Consider the following 17,927-nt stretch of genomic DNA (forward strand, 5'->3'; position numbering starts at 1 on the left):
TGGCTCTGGGCTACACTGTGGATGAATAGTGGAGCTGCCAGTTTTGATCTGTAGATCTTTCATGTAGAGACATTGGAATTTCCTGCTCCCCTGCTTATAGGCTTGGCAGCCTCAGAGCTGTTCAGTAGCCAGTCTTTCCTGGGATGTCTTTGTCAGGTTGCCTTCTGACATACATCAGGAGCTCCTGCTCTAGAGAGGTCACCCATCTTCCTAGTAGGAAGACAACCTTACCCTGAAGCTCTCCTACCCCTTTTCCTACCCCAGAGGTGGTATTGTCACAGTTTTCTCTGTAAAAGGGTGAGTTATTCCTCAGATGTGTTCAGACACTTCTGCATCTGCGCTGAGGGTGCCATTCCCAAGTACTAAGTTTCAAAGGCCCAAGTTTCATTTGTGTGGCCACAGAATCTGTGCTATTACTGCTACTTCTTTATTTTGAAATAGCATTGTTGTTTTTTGGTTTTGGTTTTTTTTTGTTGTTTGTTTTTTGCTTGCATGCCAGCTTGACACTTCAGACACTCATTAGACCTTGGATGCTTTTCTGTGTTTTTCTCAGTTGGGGATGGGAGGGAATTACTTTTCATTGAGGTGAACCTCCATGAACACCTCAGGTGTTTGGTTAAGCCTTCTGCTCTTTGTAAAGCTTTCTCTGCCTTCAAAGAGATGCTTGCCATTAAATCTGACATTGTTTTTGATGGGTGAATGTTTTCCTGATGTGATCAGGAGACTGGAAGAGGGGAAAATCAGCAGGACACTTGGACATGTGTCACGGAAGAAGCCCTTTAGATGATGATCTTAGAACACTGATCACTTTATGCAAAACCACAACATGAAAAGCTCTGTATCCCATCATAAGGTAAAACAGTTCTGGGACCAACCTCTATCTTAGGGTCTGCTTACAGAGTAGTTTTTGTTTTCACAGATAATGCTGTCTGCCTAAAAGAGACTGAGAGGAATAAAAAAAATGACTGTGAGTTTTCAATACCTGCCTCCTAGAAAGTGCATGTGTGTACACACTGTGCCATGTGCATGACTCAGAGTACTCTACAGTGCTCTCTGATTCTTTAACTGTGTAACTCCAAAGAGATATCCTAGGAACTTTTTGTGCTTCACATGCTGGATATTTTCAGCTTGGGTTAGATTTCTCTACCTTTGAGGGTTTTTGGTCTGCTTACAGACCAAGGAGTATTCTGCTCTGATATTTGTGTTAAAGGTTTTGCCATGCATAAAAGGGAAAAACTGTTATTTCTATTGATTCACCTTCAGACCACGTAGCAAATTCAAAGAGAAATAATAACTAAGTGAAGAGCAGCTGTTAAATGGCAGAAAGGAACAAGGAGTATGTTCCTGGGCCTCCATCTGAAAGGTCATATACCTGGCATCTTTTGAATGTCAAGCCTAAGATGAGAAATCAGAGTAAATAAGCCAGTGCCTTTGCACTGCTGGTTGGCAGGTTGGCTCACTCGCTCTTGCTGTCCTTCCTGTCAGGATCTGTCACTGTGAGGGAGATGATGAAAGCCCCCTCATCACGCCGTGTCGCTGCACGGGGACCCTGCGCTTTGTTCACCAGGCCTGCCTGCACCAGTGGATTAAGAGCTCGGACACGCGCTGCTGCGAGCTCTGCAAGTACGACTTCATCATGGAGACCAAGCTCAAGCCTCTCCGGAAGGTAGGCTGCTTTGGAGTTTAATTATCCTCAGGTGTCAGAGCTCCAGAATGGCTGTGGAAAGTGCAAGCACAGTTAAAGAAACATCTGTCCAGAATGGCTTTGTATTTGCTGCTGTTAATCAGTCACGGTGATTTTGTTTTTACATTTAAGGCGGTTCATTTTCAGCAGCAGAGAATTTGACTAAAGACTTTCATCACACATACAATATAAATGCACAAATAGTAGTATTTTGGTTTAGACTTTCTATCTTCAGCTTTTTGTTATGGGGTCATCTGCCTATTTTTAAGCCAGAAAGAAATCTTTTCATGTTTTGCTCCTGAGTAACACAGTCCAGTTCACCCAGCAATTTTTACATGAAGCCCATAACTCTTGGTTGAGAATGCTTATACCCATGTGGAGACAGCAGTTATGAAGTAACACAGTCAATTTAGCTGCATCTGTTGTAGCTGTGACACTCATGAGCAAATTAATCACTTCTACTTTATAATTAGTTAATGGAATTTAAAAGACAGGGTGACTTTGCATTCTGAATGTCAAATGTGTGTTTTCTAAGATAAATCAATAAAATGCTACACAGACTGTCAGTATAGGGAAGGTGAGGAGTTTATTAAACACATGTGGGTTCTGTTTTCTTTGGAGTGGATAATTTCTCTTTGAATTTTTATTTTAAAATGCTCTCATCCTTCTGGAGTCTTGTTGAATCTTTGAAGTTTGAGTCAATCTGGACCTGGGCAAGTTTTGATTTAAAATAAATTTCTACATTAAAAACATGTAGCAACTTTTACTTAGGACTAGTACATGTTTATGTAGTAGTGTTCTAATGGCAAAAGACATTTTGGTTTTATTGGTCTTACACAAGTAGCAGTAGTTCAGAGAAAGGAGAATCAAAGGAATTCCTTCACACTTCCCAATCAGAGGAATTTTCTATTAAATCCATGGTGATAAACCACTTCTGAGGAGAGAATTTGGGCTAATTTGGAAAGCAAAGCTTATGATAGGGAAAGGCAAAGTTCTCAGATGCTAGGTAGATCTGGCCATGTATGCTAGAAATTGAAACAGATGGAAATAAAAAAGAGATTCCTAAAAACTTAATTATATTGACTTCAGTTTTAGTAATTGCAGATTAATTTTAACTAATGTGACAGGATGAGATAATTGTATAAAAAACCCATGCCTATTGCATATCTTCAGGGGATTGTTCAGTTTATATATTTCTATTTTCAAACCAAATTGCTTTAACATCTAACAAGTACCCTTGCAACAGTTACTTTTCTCAAGAGAATACACAGATATCAGTATTTTTAACAAAAGCCTTCTCCTGGTTTTGCTAGATAATATAGCATCTTTTATAAAAGAGAAACAAAATTTATAGAAACCAAGGAGAAAAGGAGTGAAAAATGTGCATAACTTGATATCAGAAGTAGGCACTTTTAACTCTGTGTGGTCAGTGCCGCATCTCCTTCCCCTTTTAGAGTAGTAATGTATTCCTGCAAGTCTATAATTTCTTAATTGAATGATTGCCACCTTATTCAGTTTATCATTGGTTCTCAGGTATGGTTTAGATTTCTGCCATAGAAAAGATTCACTTCTTCTTTCAGGCAGGATATTTTTGTTTCTGCTCGAAGCACTACTCAAAAGTAGTTTATATACCTGGCAGTCTCTGCTGGCAACATTCCTTCCTTCAAATGCAATGCTGTCAAATATTTGTTGGCGTGGCATGGGCCCAGCACCTAACTATAAATCCTTTCTTGTAAGTCACACCCATTTCAGAGACCAAAGCTCCTAGAGATTTCAAAGTTGTTGTCCTTTGGCATTTATAGCATTCGACTGTGACACCCTTCAAATGTTACATTTAATTAAAAATGTGATCCTTACTAAGTGTGAGCACTGTCATCACCATCATACACAAATTTGTGAAACACTAAACAGTTAGTGAAACACTAACAGTTCCAATGAAACACTTTCAAATTTGTGAAACACTAAACAGTCAGTGAAACACTAAACAGTTTATGAGAAGCTCCTTTGCAAACCAAGTATTTTGACAGCTGTAGCAAAGCCAAGGTAAGGGAGGAAAGAGTGATCATGAGACCTGCCATATGAGTAGGGCTGACTGGTAAATTTCCGCTCAAATGTCCTTTATAAAAATCACTGTTTTGAAACTGTTTTGTTTAGGATCTTTTTCTGTCAGAACATATATATTTTGCAGAAGTGGAAAGTCCCAATGAAACACTTTGATATTTCTTGGCAGCTTTTATGAAGCCCAAAATCTCGGTTTTGGGGCATTCCTTGGGACCCTGTGTTTTCAAAAGACAAGCACAAAGGGTGGTTACCAGAGGCCAAAGTACTGTGGGACAGGCAGCTCCTAACACCAAAGCTGTTCACAATCCTGTCTCCTTGATGCAGAATCTGAAAAAGGATTACCTCGATGCAGAGACTCACTAAAATGATTAAACTGAGTTTTACTGAGAATTATTACTGACTCTGGGATTTCCAGACTTTGAAAGCTGTGTGTTTTGCTAAAGCTTGGTTCTGTACTAGACCTCAAGAGCCTTCAGTCCCCAGCACTAAGCCTGGCCTGTCAGCAGTGAATCAAAATTTCCAAACTTCTGAAATCCTCTTGGCATGATGGCAGGGACATTATGTATCTGAAAACAAAACAATTCTTGTCAGCTTTGTTGGATGCCAACTGGAACAACAAAATTGACCTGAAAAATTTATTAATTTTGTTAAGAAGCTTTGAGGAATTCTGAAAACAGATTTCTTTTCCATTCTTCCTAAACAGAAGACCATATATTTTGTTTCAAGAAAGGAGTGCCTATTCAATTCCATAAGAAACTAATTTATTAAAAAACCAAAGGAAATTATTTCCCCTAAAGTGAGTTTCTGTCCAGCTCCAGATGATGCAATTTCCATGTATAAAATATTTTCAGAGACCTGGCTTTGAAGTGACATTCTACAAGTGGAAGGGTCACATCTCTTTACCAGTTCTGATTTTTTGGTTTTTAATATGTCTCATCACTTATTATACTACGTTCTATAATTTGGTTCCTGACTCTGCATTGTTTCATTATGATGAATTTTGTCATAATATCTTTGTAAAATTCCTACTGCTGGTCTCCTGAAAAATTGCAGACTAGCAAACTGAATTACAGCAATCTATAGTTTTCCATTTTGCAGAATTACAAAAGCATGATTTAAATATAAAACAAACTATTTAATTCAATAATGAATTACCATCTTTATTTATGCCTCAGCCCCTCATGCACCTTCAGTGTTTCATAACAGATTTTTTTATCAAAGTCTAAGGTTTTATAGCACAATCATTTCTGATTTATCATGCCATATCCGTTAGCACTCATAAGTGACAATGTAGAACATACTAAGTTAACATAAATTAAGCTAATCGGTATTAAATCAATAGGGTTGTGCCAATGTGCAAAGGTTATTTAATTAGAGAATCCCTGAAAGCACCAGACATCAAATAAAACTCAGTTTAATCATTTTAGTGAGTCTTTGCATTGAACTAATCCTTTTAAGCACTGATCAACAGACATTGCAAATGTTTCATATATTTGGACAGGTCTAATTACTCAGCTCAAGATAAATACAGATATTAAATAATAAGCATTGCTTAGTGTTTCCGGTTTATTTCTCATGGTCTCTGTTACATCTGTCTGTCATTATAAATAATACAGTTGCATTTGTAGCTTTGCCTCTCAGCATCTGCAATCCATGATGCAGAATTTAAAAGGTGACTTTATCACAGAAGGAATTAGAAAGTGGTAAGAAGCTTGTGTGAGTTTCTTATTGAGCTTTCTCAGGTAATAGCTTAAACCTGAGGAAAACACTTCGTATTTAAAAAAAATGCAATCCTAGATATTAACTCCTGTATTTCATAGCTCTTGAATTTGGTGTTTGAAGCCTAGTAGAAAAGGGAATTGAATGCAAATATGAAATGAAATGGATTAAAATGTCAAATCAAAAGGAGCTTTAAACACAAAAATGTCTTTAAATGGAGATTCTCAACAGTGTCTTGCTATACTTCAAAACACTTTTCATATTTAAATTTTGCTATCTATTTAAGACATCTAGTATCGGATGAGATGTCTTGCTTTGATGCATCATCTCAACAGATTATTGTGTGGTGTTAGAGATGTCTATTTTCTTTCCCAATTCTGTTTTTGAAATGATTTACAAATAAAGCCTTATTTATGTGAGCCATAAGCAATACTGCTCATTGTTACCATGTGGTTGCTCTGGGTCATTAAGGAAGCACAAGTCAGTTTTTTGTTTACAGAAGCATTATGTAGCAGTTGAGGTTAATTTTCTTTCTGATAGAAAGGGTATCTGAATTTATGCTTTTTCAATAATAAAGGAACTAGGAATGTTCTTTTAGTACAGAGATATATATGTTTCTATTAAATTAAACAAAAGCAAAGAAAATGCTGATCATGAAATAAACTTGCTCTTATTTTGAATGTGTACATATATCTTCTAAGTGTTTATCCCTCTTGTATTCTGTATTTGCTTATGTGCTCATATGAAAAAAAACTCATAGCATCCCTGAAACATTCAGTGATGGCAAAATATGCTAAAGGTGTTTTTTACTTTTGATTCAGTGGTAGCTTGGTAATTCATATTTACATTTCTTTTTTAAGAGTATGGTGATCACTGCCAAAAGTCATAGAACCTGCAGAAAAATTTTTGTGATGTACTGCTCTGAAACCAAAAGTGCTGGCCATTAGAAACTACTTCTGCCAGAGTAAACTCTCAGATCCAGACGTGACTATAAGAGTCTCAAAAGAAAAAACCCCAAACTTTTGGGCAGTCATAACCATACTGCTTGCTGTTCAATTCTTTACTGCCCTGTGCTGTGAGGTATGAAGCACCTGGCTTTGTCACTGGTTTTCTAATAATGCTTATGATAAGAAGTGTATCAAATATTGCATAGGACTTGCTGTGGGACTAGTTCCACTTTGACCCAGTTTGATGAATAATTTGCAGTCCTCAACATAGAAGGAGCTCTTGCATTTTTCTTTGATTTCTGGTGCAGCTCCATAGTGTCGTCAAGGCAACCTGCTCCAGTGTTATCTTTCTTCCAGTAAACTGTCTCAAAACATCAGTAGCCTCAAATAATTGCTTGCAATATGTGGGGTCAGACACTTCACCAGTATGCACAAAGGCACAAAGCTATTACTTTCTCGTTGGCTGTGATGTCATTATAGCAAATAACTTTGGGCTCAAGGGACAATGTGTATATTAAAGCTTGTAAAGTAAAAATGATTCTATAGCATTTATATCCTATTGTGATGCCTCAGGGATACAAGAGACTACTTTATTCAGACAGTTGTATTCTTAATTTTTGAGGATAATAGAGCATTACTGCTAATTTATCTGTATATAGACAGTATGTTATAGTTCACAGAAGAATGCTGTCTTGCATTTTCTGCCACAAGAACAAACTAGAGCTTAGCTTTCTTATGGTGGTAGGATCTGTGCTAGCCTGCCATCTCCATATGTCTTTCTCTTCCAATCACAACACAGCTTTATTCCCAGAGCTGTTCCAGCTCCCATAGACTTCTGACAAAAGATTCTTGTGCCTCATACCTTGAAACCATCATAACACACCCCTAGACTTGCTGAAAGCCATCTTACTGTGATGCTTTGCTGGGACACCCCCATGTGCAGCAAGCATCCTTCCTGGAGGTAGAGCAAGATGTTTGTACAGTCATTGCTTTGAACTTGCATTCTTTTAAGAAGCAAATGAAAAATATTATACTAGAAAATTAAATTAAAACTATGTCCTCTTCTAATTAAATGCCAGTAACTAAATTGGCTACTTTGCTGCTCAGCAGCATTTGCAAAAGCAAAGGGAATTTGAGACATTGTTCAGCTCTGGGTATTAGTAGTGTTATCCACTATTGTACAGACCCCTGAACATGGGCTCTGGGAGGTACAAATCTTCTGTGCTTTCTGAGGCTGAAATAAACAGTTTGACCTGAGCTGTTTACAGATGCAACTTGCATCAAAACATTCAATTCCCAATTCAGTTAGAGAACCCTACTCAATCCTACAGTTCATCAGCGCCTCTGTTATTTTTTAAGAACTTGGGTCTTCCTTTTCATTTTTTAATTTCAGGCCTTTCAGTGTTTTGTTTTACAGCTTGACCTCATCAATAGTTATAACCAAGGAAGGACTGGGAAGCTGAAGCATTGAAAATAATTAACAGAATCTCTGGCTTTACAGATAAATAAAGTGTAAATGGAATGCTGACACAAAATGTATAGTTAGTAATATGAGATTAAATGAGCATAATCAACCCAAGCATTGACCTAAACCAGTCATTGTGATTTATGGAGTTTTTTAAAAATGCCATTTTTACTGTTTAATTTTGAAGTTAGGAACTTTACCAGCTCCCATGGGAGAGGGCTGCTATTCATGATCTGACGAATGCAGGTAATTATCTGTCACAGAATTAACACGTATAATTTTACAGTTGTTGCTTGCCTCAAATACCTCAAAAAGGTATTTTGTCTGGGACCTATTGATGTGAGAATAATCTGTTCGCAGGTTGATGCTTGCTTGTTGGTGGAATGCTTGCTAAAAATGGATTTTCTTTAACACAGTGATGTTCTTTTGAAACAGAAATTCCAGTAGTGGATCTAAATTATGACCAAATGGGATAACTTTTACTTTACTCAGGTTTGATGGTTTTTGTTAATTTAATTTTATTCCTGTAGCATTTTATTAAAATTATTGGGGGAAAATTAGAATTTCCTCTTTTTTTCAAAATGAATAGCTTCCCTCAGCTCTTTACTAGAACACTGGGCTGTAGATTTATTTTAATTACTATAGCTTTCCCAGCACAAATTTCCTCTATTTTATTTTTGTTTAATTGGATCAAAAGAATCTCTCTTGTGGGAAAATTAAAAGACAGAGAAGGCAACTGTAGCTATTCATTGCAAAGTCAGTATTCTTCCTAAACCCATATTTATAGATAATTAAAAGCTTCAACTCCTTTTTTAAACCTTTGTTATATGGAAATTCAGACATATATGTAGATACTATGTGTATGGCTGCAAAAAAAGGATATGTCCAGGTATGTTTAAATAACAGTGTACTTAAAAATACCAGGGTTTTGGCAATCAAAGACATTTAAACCAAACTACATCTTTGTAAGGAGGACAATCTGAAATAGAGAAAATTAAGCACTGTGATGAATACTGGAGAGAAGGCAATTGAAGTAAAGACTAACAAAACAGTGATCATATTCTACAACTTGTTTTACGTGCCTAAAGCAACAGATCTTCAGAGAAATTTCCTACAGCTGGACATGACTGAAGAGCTAAAGGAAGTGGAGAGGGTTACAAAACCATGTAATAGAATGTTGGTCTCCAGCATGTTGCTATATCAATTTTTCTAGTTTCTCTCCTTTTCCAATTTCTGCCATGCTATTGGAGCCTTCTGTCCACATCCATCACACTATTAGCACTCAGATGTGCAAAGGGAACCCACCCTACTCGATATTGAAGGACAGAGACTCAGGCAGACTGCTGGGAGATGGTTTGTTACAGCTCCTGTAGTGGAGAAGACTTGTGGTTGCTTTGGCCCCAGCAGAATCCATCTCAAATCCACCACTGTCTTGGCTGCTGTTATATTGCCTCTAGAATACATACCACAAAATGCAGCAGCCCTACCTGCTTTGGTCAGAAAGGGAAATCTCAGCAGAAGTGGTCTTGCAGCAAAATTATGGTCTGTGCTCTTGTGATATGGCAGTTCGACTGATTTTTTTTTATAGTTTTCTTTGTGTGTGTATGTGTCTAAGTTGTTGTTTGAGGACTGGACTGTGATTTAAAGGTATTTTTACTTAGTGACTGGAGCAGATGTCATCCCTTCAATTTGATATGCTGGTCTTTTGGAAATACAAAGTAGACAGAGGCAGGAGTCAACACATGCAACAGACAACAGTAGCATCTGTTTCTGTTCTTGACTAACTGTGATAAAAGTTACTGGAGACATAGATTCTACCCCTTTTATCCCTGTTTCTTTATGGGTTACCAACCGGTAGCTTCTTTTTTGATTTTTAAGTAATAAAGTCATGTGCCCAGATAGTAAATATTTTCTAGAGTTCTAGATAAGTGCCTCTTGTTCTTAGTACCAGATATTATATTCCCCATAGTTTTACATTATGGTGGTAGTTCGCTCCTGATCAGTGGTTTAATGTTTTACCTGCAGTTTCTCTGTCAGGATTATGTTTTAGATAAGGTAGCTGAAGTGTACTGTGTTTGGAGATAGTGATCTTTTTCTTAAAGGTCTTACAAGGCAAGAAAAGAAAAAGTAATTGTGGATGAGGAGTTCATGATAGCACTGAAAACTCTATTGAACAGAAGATTGGTTAATGTCTTTTCAGCATTCAAAGAAGATGCTTGGAAAGTAAGCACTTGGTTGTGTACTTCTGCATTCTATATATTGATGTAAAACAAATTCTAGCAGATGGGAGCTAGAAAGAGGCTCCCTATATGGAGAGATTATGCTATAATTACTTCCCACAGGGTTTCTTGCACATCTCTCCAAAGCATCTGGTTTTGGCCTCTATCTGAGACAGAGCATTGGATGTAAGGGACATGAGGTCCTGTATTTCTAAAGCATAGGTGGTTTGGTGTGGTGGTGGTGTTATTTTTGTGGGTTTTGCTTTGGTTTGGTTCTTTGTTTTAGTTTTGGTTTGGTTTTGGGGTTTTTTTTGTAAGTCTGTGTTGGGATGATTAGGATGCAGGTACTGAAGTTCTTTTAGTTGGTAAATGACAAGTATTCTCAATACCTCATTCATATTGTAAAAACAGCTACTTCATTTTAGAAATTATATTCTTGAATTACTTAATTTTTATACTTCTTAATTCCTACGCTTCTCTTTTACTTTTTTTAAAGTTTGCTAATTGATGTCATACCCAGCAAAACATTGCACAAGCTTGTGATGAGTGCATACTGATTATGTCACTTAAGTCCAGCTGTTCTAATTGTCGCTTAAAAAAGAAATAATGTGCCATCTTGGTTATGATAAAATTGAATTATTAGTTCTTTGCAGATGATAATCTTAAGGTGTTCATCAAAGTGAGATTTTTCATTATGTATTTGTTGATTACTCTAGGTATGCATATCATACAAAAGTGAATTAAAATGTGTTTTTCTTCAGAAATGCACCCATTTCTGGTTCAGTTTAAAGTTTTTAATAGGTGGTTTAAATACACCACAGACATTCTTTTGAATTCTAGCCAGGTTTGTTTAGTATCTCCTAGGGGCAGAAATAGATTTTGAGTAAACTTCATACAGGTTTGCCAGAAAATAATCTCTACTAGAACATCTAATGAGATAACTAGATGGAGGTAAGGTTGTGCATAGATAGGGCCACATGATCCACCAGGTGACATGGGAGTTTAAAAATTCATTTCATTTCCCTGTTCAGCAATTAACATAGCAGGGGTCTAATTATGGCCTTATATTTTTGATCCTTATAAGAGTTTCTTCTCTGGGATATGTCTTTTGAAAAAAGGTGATGACAAATATGTTTTCTGTATTTTCTGTGAACCTGCTTAGTTCTTACTTCTCTCTGGATGTGTTTGGGGAAAAGAACACAGTGTAGGTGTTTTCATGGCCCAAACCCTTGTCAGCTGTCAGACCTGGCTTATTCTGTTGGACTGTCTGAGGGGCACTTCTCATATTGGAGCAGGATGTGGGGACACATGCCATGTCCCTTAAGACACCCTCCCCACGGTACAGGCTGCAACCACATGTTGTTTAGGTGGCACAGAGAGGCCCAGAATGCTTTTATTCAAATAACAAGGTTTGAAGTCTCATCTCTTACAAACACTTCAAATTTCTGCCAGGCTATTTTGTTCTCCCAACATGAATGGAGCCCTGTTGTCCTTTATTACTGTTATTTCTTCCTCTTCCACCCACTGCACAAATTCCATTCGGAAAACTACCATGGCAGCTGCTTTCCTCCAGCTGGTAGGCTGATAGCAGTGAACAGCTCACTGCGGAGCCTGAGCCAATTAGTAGCGCAACAAGTGGCCAGAAAGCCCTCTCTAATATAAATAACTGTGAGCTACATATTCACACTGTTGTCATATCTTCACTGCTCAGCTCACTTCAGCATACGCTGCACCAGTTCTTTTTCAGAAGTGCTGGCTAAATCCTTTGGGTTGAGATTCAGATAAGAAAGATCTTTTTCTATGTGTTTTTTAGTCTGTGTGCAGAGTGCAGTTTCTACAACAGCCTCTAGTAAGTAATTTTAGCCTTTATTTTGCAGGTGTAATTACTTTAAGATAAAGGTTGGCTGAAAGTATTTCTTCAGACTGTAAAAGGAATTCAGAAAATATTGCATTGTGACTTTAAATGAGAGCAGAAATCCTTCCAGCTGTGGGTGTTGTTTACATTATACATGGGCATTTTTTCTGCTAAATGATGGATAGGGAGAAAAATGTCACGAAAAATATTTAACATTAGCAATGTTCCACCCATACCAGCTTCCTCTGTCAGACCTCCTTACATGCAGTTTTTAAAACAGGGTTCCTGAAAATACCCAGGGGTTAAAAAGCCCAGGCATTCATCATATGTTGCAAAGCAGCCCATTAACTTCACCTTCAATATCTGGCATCCTCAGTGCTGAGCCCCTGCAGCAGAGAGACCTTCAGCTGTAGAGTGTGAATCCGCAAACCTGCAGTAGAACTGCACTTGCCTCAGGACATCGGTGTACAGACCAAAATCTGTAGCCAGTGTGACAGAACATTACCATGAACAGGAGGCAACACATGGGCCCAGAGTGGTGGATGGGAGCAGGGAGGCAGCAAATCTCCAGTGGGAAGGTGGGGAAAGGAAACACGGGCAGCAGAGTTTGCTAAGTGCCACTGAGAGGTGTGGAGACAGCTTCTGCATTGGGCCATCATGAAACCACTTTGCAGAAAGCGCAATGTATGGGAGGGAATTAAAATTGCAGATTTGCTTCTGTTAAGCAGAGAGGCTGTGTTGGCATGTAGGACATGAAGCAGCATCCCCACACTCACAAGGAGTGTTTTCAGAAGATACTAAAGAAAATATCCATAATTACTTGTTGCATATTGATTAATCAAGCTTTTATTAGAAGTGGCATGCAGAGAGGCAGATTTTTGTCCTTTAAAATAAATATGACAGATTTTCTCAAACTACAGGAAAGGGAAGTGGTTTAAAGTTCCCTGTATGTTTTAGGGTTTGGTGTGTTTTTTGAATTTTTTTTTATTTCCTCAGAAGACACATTACTACATTTTGTAATTACAAAAGTGGGATTTGAAATCAGTAACCATTCTCTTGAAGTTTCTGAGTGAAATTTTCTTTAGGAAACAAAACCAAAACGTGAGGTAGAAATCTAGAACAGGTTACAGTTTTGCAGCTGCCACTTTAAGGATTATTCCAAACTTCTCTGACAGTAAAGCACAGGAATTCCAACTGAGGTGCACGTTGTGTCTTAGAAGCAGCTGTATGTTGTAGTTGGGGTGGGACGAGTGTTTTTGATCAGTTCGCAATCCAGCTTCTTTCCATTCCTGCTAGGAGCCTGTGAGTCAGGCAGTCTCCTACCACCCTCCAGTGGTTTTCAGAGCACAGTGCAAGCCACATGTTCGGAAAGCTTATTCAGAAAATAAAAAGGGGGCTGGGGATATTCCAAGCTTTCTGCTAGGGACACATTTGTATTTTTGCAACACTTTGGATTTATTTCGTGACTTGTTTAAAAGGTCTTTCGGTTCTGGTTAGATGTTACAAAGTGTTCTAGCACACCTGTTCTGTGAAGCATTATGATATTCATGCAGCTGCTTGCATTTGCAGGACATGAAACCATCTGCATTTGTGATGATTTCCAGTCTGTGTTTGTATTGATGCCAGGATGACAGAATCTGTGGGTGTGACAATTGGATGTACAACAGTGAAGGGGTGTTTTGTTGGGGGCTGGGCAAAAGCTACAGGTTTCTCTATTAATTTAGTGACTCAGTAATTTGCAGGTCATTATAAATGTCTCCTCTGGATGTTAGCCTTCCATTTATTTCTGTTTTTACAGTCTCTAGAGCAGCTTAGCAGCATTAACATCTAAGATTCCAAAGAAAATTGCATCTGTGTACTTAACTTTGTGCTGTTTTTCTGTTCTTGGTAGCATCTAATATTCTGTCCATGGCATGTTGCAGTGTCATCAACCTGATTCCTGTATTTTCTTGGAGATCACTGATGAAGACATGACACTGTTTATTTTTATCTTGCTATTATGAATGTGGAAAGCCATGAAAAAACTGCAGGAGCTTCAAAACACAGCAGGGATGAATTTATCAGAGGTTAAGGAGGCATTGATGCACTGTGTGACATGAAAGGCAGCGCCTGCCAAAACTCCCCGCACAACTTTAGGCTGTATTGAGCCCTGGACTATAAAGCACAAGTAAAAAGGGCTGATGCTTTCATTGCTCATTACATTGTTGTCTCGTCCTTTGTTACGTATTTTCAAACAATTTTTGTTTCACATAACTGTTCTTTTGTCCAAGCAAGTCTGTGCTAAAATTAACATTTAATTTTTTGATACAAACCTATTGCAAAAATCCTAAAATAGGGAATTGCACTTTTCTGCTCCAGGGTGCATAAATTGCTGGCTCATCTACTAACATCAGTCATCTAGTACGGCATGACTCAACTAGTCACAAAGTACTCTCTGTTCAGCCAACCCAAAATACATGAGTAGGATGGGGAAGTTACATCACCTGCCACTGGGATCACTAGAAGTACAGCACAAAGTTTTATTGCTTTTTCCCTTCTGAGTTCAGCCCAACATCACCATAGTTGAGAGAAATGTGACTGCAGCAAGGGCAGGGCAAAACAAAAGAGCAGCTTTGGGGCACACTAAGAGCTGTAAAATGCTCCCAAGTACCTGTCTGTGACAGATGGAGTCTCTCCTTGGATTTTATTCCTCTCCTGTTTGGTTTTCTTTTATGTAATAAAACCAAACTGGGAGTCCAAGATATTCTGCACAGTCTCCCAGTCCCATAATCACCTGTGCCCTGGCGACCTCTTCCAGTGTCTTGGCAGCCACCTTCTGTCTGGTGTGGTAATATGTGTGTGGATGGAATAGGCAGACAAGCAAGGCAAGGCAGGCTGTCATGTGGGAGAAGAAAAGGGGCCAGCTGGAGGAAGAAGAGTCCAGTAGGCCTTGGCTTGCCTTCTGGCTGATCATGAGCTGTTACCAAAAGGGCCTGCTTCAGCCAGTTTCTGCTAGCTTTCTCTCATGATATAGCTTTCTTGCAAATCTCAGAACTCTGTGAGCTTGAACCTTTATTTACCTCTCCTGCCTGTTGGTTGATTTTGTCTAGGTTTTTTCTACCTACAAAATATTTGCATTTAGACTAATGGGACCAGCATTTGTCTTTGACTGGGTATTCAGATCTACATGAAGGATTTTCAGTATGTTAGAGAGTAAAATGGCTGTAAAGAGACTGTGCATATACATGACTATGAAAATTTTGCAGAGAATCTTCTCACCAACAGACCAAATGGTGTAGCATCAAAGTTGAGATAACAGGTGAAATCTTTTTAAGAACAAATCATTCTTCATTATGTTCTATGTTATCTCTCACAAAGTGGTAAGTGAAGGGTTAAGGTAAAACCCTTTCTTCCATCTGCACAAAGACAAGGTTTCTTTCTTTGGAAAGAAAGTCTGTTACAAGACTTGAAATTTCACTGCAAAAAGAATAAAAGTCTCCAGGTCAAAGGCTGTGTAACCTGGTGACTGTAATGAAACAGGACTGTGATAATGCCACATACTGTCTGGTCTGACCAGTGACTATTATCTACATGACCTATAATTAATATAAAGTTTTGGGGATTTATTACTCAAAAGAAAACCAAAACAACCTTTTTTTAGATCTCCCATTTTTCCAGATTGGCATACAAAACCCAGCAAGCTTAGTTTTCACCCAAAAGTAGATGTATCAGAAACTGAAATGAGGTCTCAGCTAATAAATAAGCCGATGGCTCTGACTCTTTGTATATTACTCAGGAAATATTTACATTTTTCTAAACAATTATTTATGCTTTGTCTTCATGAAGCGTGGGAGAAGTGATTCTTGAAAGACCCCACCAGGACTGCTGCATCCAGCTCTGGGGTGCCCACTGAGGTAATGTTGGAGAGAGTCCAGAACAGGCCACAAAAAATGATCAGAGCACCTCTCTTATGAGGAAAAGCTGACAGCTGGGGTTGTTCAGCCTGGAGAAAAGAAAGCTTCAAGACCTTATTGTGGCCTTCCAGTATCTAAAGGGGCCTGTATAAAAGATAGAGCAAACTTTTTAGCACGGCTTTTTAGAGTAGTACAAGGGGTAGTGATTAAAAAAAAAAAAAAAAAAAAAGGTGTATCTAGACTACATTTAGAATAAACTTCTGATGATGAGAATGGTGAAACAGTGGAACAGGTTGCCCAGGGAAGTGGTAGGTGCCCCAGCCTGGGAAACATTATGGTCAGGTTGGATGGGGCTCTGAGCAGGCTGGTCTAATTGCAGATGTGCCTGCTCATTGCAGGGTGGTTGGATAGGATGAGCCTTAAGGTCCCTTTGATCCCAAAATATTCTGTGATTCATAGAATTTTGACAAGGGCTAGAAAATGTTCTAGAGATTGTGTTTTGAGACAACAGCTCTGAAACATGCACGATTTAACTGCCATTAAAGACTGATGTTTTTTTGGCCTGGTATGTCCTGCTCTACAAGCAGGAAGAAGTATTTCTGAGAGTTTTTCTCCTTGGTGACACGGCACTGACCCTCCTCAGATTTTACTGCAGTTGTGCTCCTTCAAAATGTAACGTGACTGCAAAGAGTGTTCAGAGTAGAATGGCTATGTCGGTTCAGGTTAAAGGCTAAACATCTAGCTTGGATGGCATCTCCAGCCCTAGCCTTAAGGAATTTAGAGAAATTTGTTATTGCCTGGAAACAAAATTTTTAAAAATTCCAAACAGTGAAAAGAGCTAATAAAACCAAAACAATCCAAAAACCTAAACAAGGAAAACCAAGACAAGCTCACAACTTGGCAGTAAATGTGCAGCATGGCAGTGCTCTGGAGAGGCTGTGGTTGCTGTCCTGGCCGTAGCAGGTGGCAGCAGTGCTGTGGCACCGAGCTAAGTGCAGCTCAGTCCAGCATTCACAGAGCCACAGGGAGGTGGCACTCGCATCTCATGCTTTGCACTGCTTTCCTTCCTCAGATGCCAGTACTGGCTCCAAGATTATCCATCAGAATTGAGGCGTTTTGCTTTTAAGTACTCTGTTCTTTCATCTGTTTTCAAAGGCAAATGTTTTAGGAGAGAAGGGGTTTGTTTTGAAGAAGTGCTGGGAAAAAAACCCATGTCAGAAGTGAGATTAAAAAAATCGCCTCAAGGGCTGCATTGTTCAGTTGCAGAGAATAGCCTATTTCATCTTAAAATAGCCTTACCTTAAGCCAGGATTTAGCACCATAATTCACAAACACGTGCCTGGAAGATCCTCCTCACATTGCTGAGGTTATTTGGCTGCTATCATGTATGATCATTTCCATGTAATCATCTTTTCAGGTTTATTGAATTTAATCCTCAATGCAGTTGCATTTCCTGTGCTTTTATTTTATGGGAAAACTGTTACATAGCTGCATTCCTATAATTTTAATACATATTACAAACACGTTTGGGCTTTTTATTCTCTCACCACCAGAAATGCAAATTTAAAGTAAATATTAATCTTTTTATCTGTCTATTAACGTGTTGTGGCTGTACTGTAGTGAAATTACTTCAGATATCATTCACAAGCAGACAAACAGAACAGTGTTCTTATTCCTCTGAATTTGTGAAAATGAGATCATTGTGAATTTAACAGGGACAATGCACACACTCCTGTAATGCATATTACCAAAACTAAAGGATTTGTTAATTTTATTACTGCTTGTGTTTTTGGTAGAAAGAGCCACAATGGCCTAATCAGTTTAACATAAAATTTCAGAGGTCAAATTTTTTTAATTACTTCTATTTTTGTTTTATTTCAGTGGGAGAAATTACAGATGACAACAAGTGAGAGGAGAAAAATTGTGTGTTCAGTCACATTCCATATAATTGCAATTACCTGTGTTGTTTGGTCATTGTATGTTTTAATTGACAGAACCGCTGAAGAAATCAAACAAGGCAATGATAATGGTAAGTATCTTTTACCTTCTTCAGTGCTGCTGATAATGCAATGCCTGGCTTTAAA

At 38.3% G+C, this 17,927-nt stretch overlaps 1 protein-coding gene across 6 annotated transcripts in view; it reads left to right on the top strand.

Moving 5' to 3' along the window:
• MARCHF1 (membrane associated ring-CH-type finger 1) overlaps window positions 1-17,927 on the top strand; it is a 223,406-nt gene that overhangs the window by 199,284 nt on the left and 6,195 nt on the right. For all 6 annotated transcript variants that reach the window (XM_068187157.1, XM_068187158.1, XM_068187163.1 and 3 more), the window contains 2 exons: window positions 1,486-1,666; window positions 17,725-17,872. In XM_068187157.1, coding sequence (XP_068043258.1) covers window positions 1,486-1,666; window positions 17,725-17,872 — 329 coding nt within the window. The remainder of the gene's footprint in view (window positions 1-1,485; window positions 1,667-17,724; window positions 17,873-17,927) is intronic.

This window comes from Anomalospiza imberbis, chromosome 4, assembly GCF_031753505.1.
Source record: "Anomalospiza imberbis isolate Cuckoo-Finch-1a 21T00152 chromosome 4, ASM3175350v1, whole genome shotgun sequence".
In the NCBI taxonomy this organism is placed as follows: domain Eukaryota; kingdom Metazoa; phylum Chordata; class Aves; order Passeriformes; family Viduidae; genus Anomalospiza; species Anomalospiza imberbis.